Source organism: Crocuta crocuta, unplaced genomic scaffold (genome assembly GCF_008692635.1).
Source record: "Crocuta crocuta isolate KB4526 unplaced genomic scaffold, BGI_CrCroc_1.0 scaffold382, whole genome shotgun sequence".
In the NCBI taxonomy this organism is placed as follows: Eukaryota; Metazoa; Chordata; class Mammalia; order Carnivora; family Hyaenidae; genus Crocuta; species Crocuta crocuta.
In genome coordinates, this window is record NW_027531873.1 from 629,090 (window position 1) to 643,188 (window position 14,099).

A 14,099-nucleotide genomic window follows, 5' to 3' on the forward strand; every position below is an offset into this window, starting at 1 on the left:
TTTTTTTTTAATATTTGTATTTATTTCTAGGAGAGAGAGAGAGAGAGACAGCGTGAGCAGGGAAGGGTCAGAGAGAGAGGGAGGTACAGACTCTGAAATAGGCTCCAGGCTCCGAGCTGGCAGTCAGCACAGAGCCCGACGCGGGACTCGAACCCACGAACTGTGAGATCATGACCTAAGCAAAAGTCGGACGCTTAACCGACTAAGCCACCCAGGTGCCCCTCTGACCTTTTTTTTAAATGTTTATTTATTTTTGAGAGACAGAGAGTGACAGAGAATGAGCAAAGGAAGGACAGAGAGAGAGGGAGACACAGAATCTGAAGGAGGCTCCAGGCTCAGGCTCTGAGCTGCCAACACAGAGCCCAACGTGGGGCTCGAACCCATGAACGGAGAGATCATGACCTGAGCCAACTGAGCCACCCACGTGCCCCTGGTTCTGATCTTTTTTGCTTCCCTCCTTCGTCATGATTCCCAGCTTCCTTTGCCTGCCCTGGAAATACCACATTTCATTCATCCTGAGCCTCAGCTGGCTCCTCTGCATCGTCATTGTCAGTTTCCTCCAGTGGTGAGAGGACTGGACACAGACACTGAATCTTTAGGTGCCAACATACCCTCTTTGAAAACTCCAGTCCTCTGGGACCACATGAGGTTGGGAAGACAGTTGAAAGAGGAGAGCAAGGGATAGGAAGGCTGGGGTGGGTATCAGAAATGTCATCCTTTTCCCAGTTTTGCCCTGAGCTGTGTTTGTTGTTGTAAGAAGTAGAGATGGGGCCAGACTAGCATGTGAGAGACTAAGTGGTTCTCAATCTCAGGTGCCTTGTGTATCCTTCACAAGGTTCTCACAGATCTGAAGCAAACTGGCAAAATAAGAATAGTGGAATGGTTTTATTAATGAAGTTCAATATAGTATTTTAAGGGAATGCTATTTGTTTTGGGTGTCAAAATTTCTTTCTCTCTCTCTTTCTTTCTTTCTCTTTTTCTTTCTCTCTCCTCCCCTCCTATCTCTTTCTTTCTCTCTCTCTTCCTCTTTCCCTCCCTCTCTCTCCCTCCCTCTGTCTCTCTCTGTTGCTTCTTTCTTTCTTTCTTTCTTTCTTTCTTTCTTTCTTTCTTTCTTTCTTTCTTTCTTTCTTTCTTTCTTTCTTTCTTTCTCTTTCTCTCTCTCTCNAGAAGTAGAGATGGGGCCAGACTAGCATGTGAGAGACTAAGTGGTTCTCAATCTCAGGTGCCTTGTGTATCCTTCACAAGGTTCTCACAGATCTGAAGCAAACTGGCAAAATAAGAATAGTGGAATGGTTTTATTAATGAAGTTCAATATAGTATTTTAAGGGAATGCTATTTGTTTTGGGTGTCAAAATTTCTTTCTCTCTCTCTTTCTTTCTTTCTCTTTTTCTTTCTCTCTCCTCCCCTCCTATCTCTTTCTTTCTCTCTCTCTTCCTCTTTCCCTCCCTCTCTCTCCCTCCCTCTGTCTCTCTCTGTTGCTTCTTTCTTTCTTTCTTTCTTTCTTTCTTTCTTTCTTTCTTTCTTTCTTTCTTTCTTTCTTTCTTTCTATTTCTCTCTCTCTCTCTCTTTCTTTCTCTTCCTCTCTCTCTCTCCCTTTCTCCCTTTCTCTCTTTCCTTCTCTCTTTCTCTCCTTGTATGGAGTGACCATGATAATAAATGAGTTACCTTTTAACATCAGTATTAGCAAAGTAAAAAGTTGATAACCTATGTCAATACCCTGATATTATTTTCATGAATCTAGAAGTCTGAACAAAGATGAGTAGACAGGATGGATGTCTTTTATAGGTTTGACTTAGAAAGAAAACTGTGCTAAGGAACTGAGATGATCATTATTGTAAAGATTATCATGATTTTCATTCATTTGTTCCTTATAAACCAAGGAGCAGGATTAAATAAGGAGTGTTTTGATAAGTGCTTTGGGATTACAGACTCAAGTTTACCAGAATGTACTAAGGCATATATACTTTATATACTATAGTAGCTTAACATTTTTTTTCTTCTCAATAAAATTTGTTCATTGTAAACAATTAAAGTAGAAGTGAAAATCCCTAGGGTGCTTAGTTGAGTGTCCGACTTCAGCTTAGGTCATGATCTCATACTTTGTAGGTTTGAGCCTTTCATTAAGCTCTGAGCTGTCAGCACAGAGCCTACAGCCTGCTTCAGATTTTGTGTCTCCCTCTCTCTCTGCCCCTCCCCTGCTCACACACATGCACTCTCTCTCAAAAATAAACATTAAGAGCAAATCAGAGAACTCTAGATGCTGGCGAGGATGTGGAGAAACGGGCACCCTCCTACACTGTTGGTGGGAATGTAAACTGGTACAGCCCATCTGGAAAACTGTGTGGAGGTTCCTCAGGAAACTAACAATAGAACTCCCCTATGACCCAGCAATAGCACTGCTAGGAATTTACCCAAGGGATACAGAAATGCTGATGCATAGGAGCACATGTACCCCAATGTTCATAGCAGCACTCTCCACAATAGCTAAAACATGGAAAGAGCCTAAGTGTCCATCAACAGATGAATGGATCAAGAAGATGTGGTTTATCTATACCATGGAATACTACATGGCAATGAGAAACAATGAAATCTGGCCATGTGTAGCAACATGGATGGACCTTGAGGGTGTTATGCTGAGCGAAATAAGTCAGGCAGAGAAGGACAAATATCATATGTTTGCACGTATAGGAGGATTAGGAGGAACTTGACGGAGGAACAAGGGGGAGAAGAAGGGCGGAAATGGTGGGGGAAAGGGAGAGAGGCAAACCATGAGAGACTCTTGAATGCTGACAAAAACTGAGGACTGATGGATGTGGGGGGGAGGGGGATGGGCATGGAGGAGGACACTTGTGGGGATGAGCACTGAGTGTTATGTGGAAACTAATTTGACAATAAACTATTAAAAAAAAATAAAATAAACATTAAAAAACTTTTTTTAAAAAGTGAAAGTCCCTTCTAATTTCATCCTAATAGAAATGGCTTGCTGTATCTCTGCATGGTTTCTAATGTAAAAATCAATGCTGTTAGCATGAAAATATCAGTATGTACAGGTTGTTATCCATTTTAGATAGTATGTCTTGCTTACCTCATTTTGGAAGGCAACCTTCAGTCTTGCTGTTAGCTTCTTTCCTCTTTCCATCTCTTAATTTCTGACACCTTTTCTATTAAGTTTAAATGTCTAAGCTGAATTTGCATTCAGTTCTACAATCGTACTTATATCTTCCATACTTTATTGCTTGATTCTAAGCATTGAAAATCAACAAATGGTGTTTATGTTATTATGAATATAAATTATTATTTACTATAGAACCAAAGGGTATATTGTGATTATTTTTCCTTATCCCAAACAGTTTTCTTGAAGGAATTCCTGATTGTTCTCTCTCTCTTTCACACTATTTGAAGACAAATGGTGATGTCATTAGAAGCTAAACACTAAATAATGTCATATATTTGTTTTCAAGTCCTCTTTGTCTGAGGAGACTTCCTTCCTAGAGCTCAGTCTTCCTGCTCCAGGCTGGACTGACTCCTCTCTAGTAGGCCCACCACTCACTCCTCACATAGGGACCTTACTGGTTTCTGAGTGGAGTGCGACTTTTCCTGTAGACTATGTCTTCTTCTCTCCTGTTGTAATCTCATACATTCGTCCTCAAGTAACTTCCTTTGATAGATGCATGGAAAGTAATCTTGCTGACATTTTTGGCCTTCATATTGCATTGATAGTACTATTGGGTATAGAAATCTAACTGGAGCATAAAATTTCCTCAGAAGATTATAGCCTTTAGTCCATTATCTAGTATTTTTTATAAGAATGCCAATACCAATGTGTTTCTAATTTCTTTATGTTCATATTATTTGTGTCTCTAAAGGTTTTGTGAGTTTTCCTCTAATTTTTGTGTTTTGGAATTTCACAATAAAGTGTCTAAGATAGGGTTATTTGATTGTAGGTGCTCAGTGAACTTCTATAATTTGTCCTTCATTTTAGGGAATTAAAAATTTATTTCTTTGGTGATTTTTACATTCATTTTTTCTGTCTTCACTTTCCAGGAAAAGTAGATATTAGACCTCCTGGATGCATACCCTATATCTCATATCTTTCACTTAAATTTCCTATGTCTTTGCTTAGTCCACATTCAGGTAGATGTTCCTTGATTTTATCCTCTATTAAACATTTTCCAATAAATATGTTTTTGTTATAAATCACAGTATTGCACTGAGAAAAAGGATTGTATACAGGTAGCTTATTGGGAATGTGATCCAAGAGAGAAGGTATGAGGAACAGAAGGATGAAGTAAGAAATAAGGGAAAATAAGTGCAAGGACCAGGTTTTGGGTTGGCCACATGGACAAGCAGCTATTTCTTGTTCATCTACAATTTTCTCAGAAGCCTTAGAAATTAAGAATTGTCTATTCAGGAAACAAAAATAAAATATATTTCCCGATCAGTTCCCATCACTAGTTAGGCAAAGGTGATCCCATGGGCAACAGTTCCCTAATGTATATCCCTACATTTTCTCCAGAGTGTCTGACTGAGTGGTCAATAGTCTATTTAGCATCTACTCTTAGAATTTCCATAGGTATCAGATTTTCTGCTTTGTTGCTTATGGTCCCCCAATATGCAGTGTGCAGCTTGTCTCCCTAGCCATAATCTAAGCTTCTTTAGAAGAGGAGGAGGTGTGTCTTCTCTTCATCCCTTTCTGCACTTTATACACATTAGTTGGTTAATTCATTGAAGTTTGACAACAGGCTAAGTAGCTCTCTAAGTGTATTGCAGCCCAGCAACAGCAGCAGCACTTGGGAACTTGTTAGGCAGACCTACTGAATCAGAAACTCTCTGCCCACTATTAAATGTTTTATTTGTTTCAGCAATCATGTTATTTTATTTTTAAGAACATTGTCTTATTCTTCATTCAATTTACTAGGCATTTACTCTTGTTTTATGGATCAAATATCTTCTGGAAATGTCCCATAAATGAAAAATTCTTGTTTCCTCACCAGTTTATCTGTTTTCTCTGGGAACCTCTTGCTTTTTTTTTTTTTTTTTTTTTTTTTTATACCTTGATCTGGTTGCTGTAAGATCAATCCTTACATGGCTGGTGATTGTTTGCAACTTAGTCATACTTAATAATGAGGCAACAGAAGAGCTAACTATGAGGCCCTGTGTCTATGAGTGATATTTTAATAGGCAAAATTTACTTTACAGGAATACAAGGGGCTACATTTTTTGTAAGAACATGGAGAATTTTGCTCTTAGACACTAATTCTCACACTAGTTGCCTTGTTTCTCCCTAGACACTGGACAATATTTTGGTGAAGATTTTTAATCCATGCTCATATTTTTGTTATGTATCTCAGTCTTAGCTGGTGCCATACTGGAAATGCCTGTGTCCTGAGGCTGAGTTAAGTAGGTCAGGTTGCCTACCCTTTAGGGGTATCACTCTCTGCGTCTTCTATCACATCGCTATCCCTATAAAGTTTTTGAACAAAAGTTTTTAGATGGTTGATTGTCTTGTACTATATTCTTTATGACTATAGCTTTCTATTTTTTATTTACTTCCTATCACTTAATGAGAGTCTCAGGAAAGAGAAGATATTAATATAAATATGCAGGTGTATCATTATGAGTCACAGTCCCCCTTAAATATTTTATATACAAATTTACACCTGTGTTTTTTTTATCAACATTGAGTTAAAGTATCGATAGTCTCCACATGCCAACAATATAGAACATTTAACTTGTGTTTACTTCCTTCTTTCTTCTGCCTCCCGTGTTTTGTAGGAATTGTTGAAATTTGAGGATGTGTATAACATCATTGCTTTGTTCTTTTAAGTGTTTTTTCATAACAGTTACATTAAACTTCATAACCTCATAAACGGCAGTTATTTAGACAGTGCACTTTGTGCTGTTTTGTTTATCACTAATTCTTGTGATACATAGTATAGAAGTATATACTTTATATAATATGTCCTTCCTTTCTTGAGTTCTCTATTCTGACATACATTTTTGTTTGTTTGTTTAGAGAATTTCCTTAGGTTTTATGCAGGAGAAGGTATGTGAATGGTGTATTTTCCGAGTCATCGTCTATTTGAAAATGCCTCTTTCCCTCTTATGATAGTCTGGTTAGCTGTAGAATTATAAGACTACAATCTCCTTTTCTTAGATCAGCTGGGATCTCAAGCCCGTCCGATTCTGATCACTACTTTAGCCATACCTCTTAGTTTTAATCACTATTTTATAAATCTCACTGAGTATAGGAATTAATTTGCCTCTTGCATCAATTTATTTAATGTCAAGGACCAGTTTATTCTGATGGCTCAGCTTGGCTAACCTCTTTTGAGCTGCTGATTTGTCCCATGATTTTTCTTCAGTTGTCAGTTTATGTGTTCTTCCTGGCCCTTCACAGCTTAGGGGGATAACTACCGTTCATCTGCCCGTATGTAGTGTATGGACGCTCAAGCCTTTCATTCACTGGACAATAATATTTGCCATTCCAAAACAAGTCTTCAGGCTTGCATGGATCCCTTAGAATTCTAGGTGTACAGCTGGGGTTAGGGATGTCGTGGTGTCTAGTATCTGAGTCTGCAAGATGAAGGATATTGCTACACTACATCATGTTCAATGGCTGCATCTAATAGCAGGTAGAAGAGAGTTCTGATGGTCAGACCTCATTGCAGGATCTTCTAGGCCACATCTTCCCCATAAGAATGTACTCTGTGGCAGGTCTGGATACAGTTTTGTGCACAGTCACCCCCAAGCAGCAATACCTCCAGGGATCTGGATCAGAACTGGGTTGCCATTTGCCTCCTTTCATCCCTGAATCACCATCTGGTTATTCTCTTGGCTCTTGGACAGAAGGACTAATTATACTTTTGCATTTTTTAGAAAATTTATCTTTAGGATAATTATTTTTTTGATGTTACTATTTTTTCAGTTTTTGTTATGAAATATGCCATATATGCCAAAGAGTATATATAGTGAATACATATGGTTTCAGGATCAATCATAAAACAAATGGCCATGTACCTACCACCTAACTTAAGGAATTTCTTCTAAGCAAGGCTGTTATGTGATTCTAAGCTGATTCTCCTTCTCTCTTTCCTGAGGTTGTGGGTCTGACACTTTCTGAAAAAAAAGTGTCCAGAGAGTGCCCTGAGTTATTTAAAAACAGAAACCCAGATGATTGTGCTTAGTGGTTGGTGTGTCTGTGTAGGTCACCAATGATTTCTCCTGGAAGGCATTCCTTGGCCCGTTGCTAACCCACATGGCACCTTTGTGTGAATAAGAAAAAGTCACGTCTGCCATTTGCCAGAAATTCTCTTTAATACCTATATGCACAAAAATCTATAATGATAATGAATGTGACTAGCACCTCCTGGAGTTTGCAGGCCACAACCATAATTCATGGTAAATGTAGCAGGTGGCTATAGGGCTCTTCAGGTGGGCGTCATCAGGCATTTACTAAATGCCTACAGTGTAGCAAGTGTTCTTTTAGTTGCTTGGCATTCAGTGCTGAGATGGACGGGATTCCTGCTCATGGATCCCCCGTGACTGGACTGGTGAACAAGCTGTTTTTTGGGTGCATGAGCTGGGAGTCAACTAACAAGCTGGGGTCACTCTTGAGTTGGGTCAGGGCCCTGTGGTTACTAGCAAAAGTGGGCACAGGCTTTAGTTTCGTTTATTTCGCATGTTGTCTATGCCACATTAACCCTGAGAGGTTATGCTGTACCAATGTGATGAGTTCAGAGCTTAAGTCCAGAGTGACCATATTCCCTGGTTTGCCCTGGGTACTGGGTGAAGTCTCTTGTCCCAAGGGATTATTATTATCACCCCCCACCCCCAAAGGTGTCCCAGCTTAGGATAATACATTGTACGGTCATGTGCATGAGTCAGCTGTTTTTGCCATGGTAACCAACCCCTTCAAAGTGTTAGTGACTTAAAACATCAGCTATTTGCTCATAGATCTGAGGATCAGCTGCAGCTCTGTCCCAGTCTGTGGATAAGGTTTAAGCCTGGTTCTCATTCTGGACTTCAGGCCTGTGCCACAAGTCTTACCATGATAGCACCTAAGTTGGAAGACTGGGCTTTATTTCAGATTTCTTCTCATGACAGAAGGTGGGAGCCAAGAGTCTTCTGGTCAGAGCTGGCATGGCCCTTATCTACTCGGATTTTATTGACTAGAGCAAGTCACATGGACAAAACCAACATCAGGGGATTGGGATTTAGGCTCCTCCCTTGGTATGGGGGTGCTGTGGTGGGAGAGAGTGAATAGTAGGTGAATAACTATTATCACATTACACTCCTAAACACTCCTTGCCAGCATGCCCCAACCCCAGCCTTTGCTGGTGTCCTTTAGCAGTGTCTATGTTAGGACAGTGCTGCAGTGATTAATAGGACATAGGAGTTTTGCCTCCATTTGGATTACAGAATGTATTAAGGGATTTCACTGTGGTTTGGAGCCTGTTTTGTTTTTGGATTTTATTGGACAAGGTAGGAGTTGATGTTTGCTGTGACAGCCTGATTAATGGGGATAGAGTCTCCTCCTTTCTGTGTCCCGAGCACTACCACCTATTCTAGAAGTTTGCACAGATGAATTTCCCACACTCCCGTGTGAGCTGATGGAACCCAGTGGAGCCTGTGGCCAGACCACCTTCTCTTCCTACCTCATGTTGGGCCTCCATGAGGTGTGATTTCTGGTGCCCCTTACTCTGCCCCCACTGACTCTACTCCCTGTCCTCATCTTGCCCTTGTTTCCCTGTACCTGGGAATTTTAATTTTCATTGTTTCCTTAGTGTCCCTTCATTTGCTTGTGTTAAATGTTCAGTACTAATTGACTTTTCCTTTAAAACAGTTCCAGAAACTCCTCAGTGTTACTGGTTCACTCATGGAACCTGTCCTTGTTTTCCATTGTTGTATAGTTTGCTAATCCCCTTTCAGTGGGATCTGAGGAGAGAAAGGCGGCAGGTTTGAGCTCACTTACCCATGTGAAACTGGAGCCCCAGTATTGTCAAGCAGAGACAGAATATTATTTCACTGAAAAGGCAGAGATTGATGGGGAGGCACAGAGGAGATACATTAGATCCATCACCAGCCCTGGCAGCTGGCATTCTCTCAAGAGCAATTTTTCATGAGGAAACTGCTTTATCGTTTCATAAGAATGATCAAGTACCTTCAGAGTCATGTTGAAAAGCACATGGATGGTGGGTGGTCAGCGTGACTCAGTAGGTAAGTGACCTGCAGCAGGGGCTCACATGTGTGCCTTAGTAGAAATACCAGCTCCTTCGGGGCGTCTGGGTGGCTTAGTCGGTTAAGCGTCCGACTTTCGCTTAGGTCATGATCTCGCGGTTCATGGGTTCGAGCCCCACGTCGGGCTCTGTGCTGACTGCCAGCTCAGAGACTGGAGCCTGTTTCAGAGTCTGTGACTCCCTCTCTCTCTGACCCTCCCCTGCTCACGCTGTCTCTCTCTCTCTCTCCCAGAAATAAATAAAACATTTTAAAAAAAAGAAAAAAAAAAGAAATACCAGCTCTTTCATGTCATGGATTGTTGGCATGCTGTGGATAATGGATATTGTAAAAATTAACTTATTCCTAAGTTTCTCTTTCACAAGAATATGAGTCTATGAAGAAAGTGTGGAATGTGTCTTCCATGTTCCCCATTGGACTCTCTCCAAAACCTAGCATGGTACCTGGCATGTAACGGACGTTCAGAAAACTTTGGCTGAAGCAATGCAAACATTAATGATGGACAGTAAAGCCAAAGCCTGGGAGAATCCTTGGAGCTCCTGAGTGTCATGGAGTGCAGTAAGGGCAGGTGGGAGTGTCCTTTAAAGTAGGGCTTACAGCCACCACAGTGTCAGGAATGAGTTCAGGTTGATGCCTTAGCCTCCCTGGGTCTACTGTAGTGTGGGGTGGAAGCCTGGCAGGGGTTGGGCTTTGTTCTGGGGACTAGGGACACAGCCACTGCACTGTCATGGAGCCTAGCTGAGGCCATACAGTCTGGGCAGCAGATGCTGTGGTTGCCTTGCCGTATCCACTCACTCTCACCACTTCAGTGCATCAGCCCCTGCATTTATTTGAATGTGGGATTTTTCTGGCTGCTGAAACTTACTTTGCCACTCATGCTGTAGGTGGGAAATGCCCCTTGAGAGCTGCCCTCCAATCCATGACTGAAGGGAGCTGACATTATAAGTAGCCCATGCCCTTGCCCCTTGGGTAACTCACTTGGTAAAGCCCCCTTCACTGGCTGCCTTCCCTGGATCACTGCCCTACTCCCCTACCTCTGTTTTCTTCACCTTCTAAATAAGCCACCTGCCCTTGAATACTTGTCTCAGGGTCTGCTACCGGGGAAACCCAAACTATGATGGTTAGCACTTGGGTCCTAGGTACCTGGCCACTGGGTGGGGGGTATTCTTGAGGCTTCAGAAGACTTGAGCTTCATTTTACTGAGACCCTTAAAAATCAATATCAGAAATGGAAAGAAAGCCCTCTAGCTTCTCTTGTTTTAGAAAGTTGTTACTTAAACAATTCCCAAATTTTATTATACAGCTCTCCGAAATGATCGAGTAATTTCTAAGGACAGTTGAGACTGCCCTGCTCTCAAAACCTCATTGATTCATATATCTGTGGTGTAGGGTCTCAGTTGACTTGGAGGGCATTCCTAGTGCCCCCCGAATATACCCTGTCTCTTGCTAGAGCAGACTACTCATGGTTTTGAATCATGGTCTACATGTCATCTTCTCTTTGCTCTGTCTGAGTCTCACTGTCCCTTTGCCAGAATCAGGTGACCCAGCAGCATCTCTGGCCTGTCTCCTGCAGCCAGCTCCTGAGGGATGAATGGATGTAAGGTCGTTCTGCCTGCACTGTGCAGTGGATGGACACAGTACGAGCAATCACACTGACCTTTGATCTTTGCTTCCTTGCAGATATCTCAGTGAGCCTGCTGACCCTTGTGGTCACTGCCTGTGGCCTCGCGCTTTTTGGTGTGTCTCTCTTCGTGTCTTGGAAACTCTGCTGGGTTCCGTGGCGAGAACGAGGCCTGCTCTCTGGTAGCAAAGACAACAATCGGGAACCTCTTAACTACACGGACACAGAGACCAATGAGCAGGAGAACAGTGAGGGCTTCCTAGACCCTCCCACCCCCTGCCCTGACTCCTCCATGAAGATCAGCCACACCTCCCCTGACATTCCCCTCTCGACCCAAGCTGGGGGCCAGGAGAACTGTACCCATGGCATCCGTGTACAGCGCCAAGTCACAGAGCCAACCTCGTCGGCCCGGTCAGTAATGCCCCTTTCCTTTCTGACTGCAAGGCAAGGACCACCTTGTTCCCCTCTCTTGGCAACAGTAGCATTGGTTAGCTAAGGATCCTGTAACCTTTCACATGTCCATTCAGTATCAGACATGAATATGGGAAAATGTGGTGCTTCCTATGCTCCAGTGAGGCTCCTTACCTCTCCTGAGCTCCCTGTGTAATGTCCACTTAGTCCATATTAATAATAGTTACATTGCCAAGACTAAGCATGACAAGTACTAAGAACCTGGTATGCATTTTTTATTATAGTTCACAACCTTGCATGAGAAGCACAACTTATCATTTTCGTTTCACAGAAGAAGAAACTTAAGTCAAAGAGTTTAAGTAAAAACATCATAGATTGGTATGCACCCAAGGTTTGAACCCTGATTGAACCAACACCAGACCCTGAGAGCTCTTACCCACCCTTCCCACTGTCCTAGTGCTATTGAATTTATTTTCTGTGCCTCTGACCTAGCCTAGCGATCACACACAGGCTGTCTTTGTAGTCCACAAAGTGGCTGGAGGTCTTTGTCCTCAGGTTACTTACTTTCTGTGGGCCAGATGCTGTGCTTTAAGTGGTAATCTTGTAGTGCAGTGATAAAGAACAAGGGCTCAAGTGAACTGGCTTTACTTACATGTATGACACACCAGACACATTACTTAACCTCCATATGTTTCCATTTCCTCTTCTGTGAGAGAGAAATAGCGATAATACCAACACATAGGTGCTTTTAAGAATGAAGCAATAAAAAAAAAAAGAATAAAGCAGTAACATGCACATCATGTGCTTTGCATAGGCGTTACCTGGTAAATACTCCAAATGTGAGCGGCCATTTTGATTGCAGTGTTGTTTTTGTCATGATCATTCCCCTGTGACTGGCCTCTTCCAGGACTCAGATGTTGCATAAACGTGGCATTCAAGTTAAACAGACAATTCTGAATCCCTGGATATCAAAATTCACTTTCAATAGGAGTTTTCAAGATGAGAGATACAGGAAGTAGCTTTTTTTAAATGAAAATATTAGCATGAGCAATAGCCAGAGGAATAGCATGTGCTGTTATTTGGAGAGTATGAGCACAGTTTGGGGGCATTTTAAAAAAATCTTTCTTATTCTCTAGAAACGGAAATAAGATTTTACCCTTTTTTATGTTAATCGAGTTTATCCTAGAGACTCTGCTCATTCACTTTAAGTGGGATGGAATATGACAGTTTATAATTTAATTTTTCCACAAACCTATTTTAGCATCATTTCCAATTCTGAATCAAAGAGCTAAACCTAAAATATTCCTCTGTGAAGAAATGGATGGTTGTTTGCCATTTGATTTAGAAGAAATCCTCAGATTTTATCACTAGGATTTCTCTTTAGATATAAGACTTAAATATAGCTGGAGCTCTGTTTGATACCGTCATGGCTTTCGTTCAGTGGTACAGATTCATAATAAAAATCCCTTCAGTATTTCAATAACTGGAGTCTTTCAGATGGAGTATCTGCTGAAATAGTCTTCTATTCAGTTTTACTCTGAATGTTAATTTTTCTGAGTTAGGTCCCATCAACACAAGGTGATAGTACCATGCTTTTATTAGATTATGGATCTGAGGACTCTGCCGTAATTCTAATGAATCAATAGCAATCATATCACTATAATTATCACAATATTTATTCTAGAAAAATATATAAGTACTCTACATATCAAGAAATGTATTTCATTTAAGAATAAAAACTGTAGGGGCACCTGAGTGGCTCTTGGTTGAGCATCCGATTCTTGATTTTGGCTCAGGTCATGATCTCACAGTTTGTGAGTTTGAGCCCTGCATTGGGCTCTGTGTTGACAGTGGAGCCTGCTTGCGATATTCTCTCTCTCTCTGTCCCCCACCCTCCCCCTCACCCGCCAAATAAATAAACTTAAAAAAATCCTTAAAAAAGAAAAAATAAAACTGTAGTATCTTCACCACTGATTTATGTAAATTGTGGAGAAGGAAAAAAAAAAAGAAGAAAGTGAAGGAATTATTCGTATAAAATGAATTTACATTTAGATTTACTTTAGTTTGGGAGTCATGTAATTATCTTTTCTGATGACCAAAATCAAGTTTAGTAATATCTGATCTACCATAAGAATATGAAACTCTTTCCAGCTGCATTGACCTAATTCTGATAATTAGCATCATTGTGCATTTAAAACATTCTTACCTAAATTACTACCGACCTAGTTTTATGGGTTATGTCGGGAAATACGTATGTATTAATTATGGTCTTATCATAACAAATGGTATATGTTCTTCTCATTCTTTAGGGATTGTGTTATGTTATAAACACACACACACACACACACACACAAAACATTTTTACTGACAAAATGAGAGAAATGAATGACATTTCCTTCATGTTCCAAAATTTTTAACATTTTTAAAAAAATATTTTTATTTCTAGGAGAGAGAGAGACAGCGTGAGCAGGGGAGGGTCAGAGAGAGAGGGAGATACAGACTCTGAAATAGGCTTCAGTCTCTGAGCTGGCAGTCAGCACAGAGCCCGACGCAGGGCCCGAACCCACGAACCGCGAGATCACGACCTAAGCGAAAGTCGGACGCTTAACCGACTAAGCCACCCAGGCGCCCCAATTTTTAACATTTTTTAAGTAACATTTTTGATTCTGAATTTGGGGAGGGGAAAGGGACTATGCCAAGGTGGCTCTAAATAATCTGCTCTGCTAGTTCTTATTTCTTCCTTTTTTTCTCATAATGCTCCTTACTTCCTCACTGCTATCATTTTCTTTCTTACTGCTTCCCTCCTGCAGATGTTGTGACTTGCCCCCATG

General features: G+C 41.1%; 1 protein-coding gene across 1 annotated transcript in view; it reads left to right on the forward strand.

Annotated features, from left to right (window-relative positions):
* SYT9 (synaptotagmin 9) overlaps positions 1–14,099 on the forward strand; it is a 149,661-nt gene that overhangs the window by 48,540 nt on the left and 87,022 nt on the right. Inside the window, exon 2 of the mRNA XM_077772891.1 lies at positions 10,917–11,268. Within this exon, the coding sequence (XP_077629017.1) occupies positions 10,917–11,268 (352 nt within the window). The remainder of the gene's footprint in view (positions 1–10,916; positions 11,269–14,099) is intronic.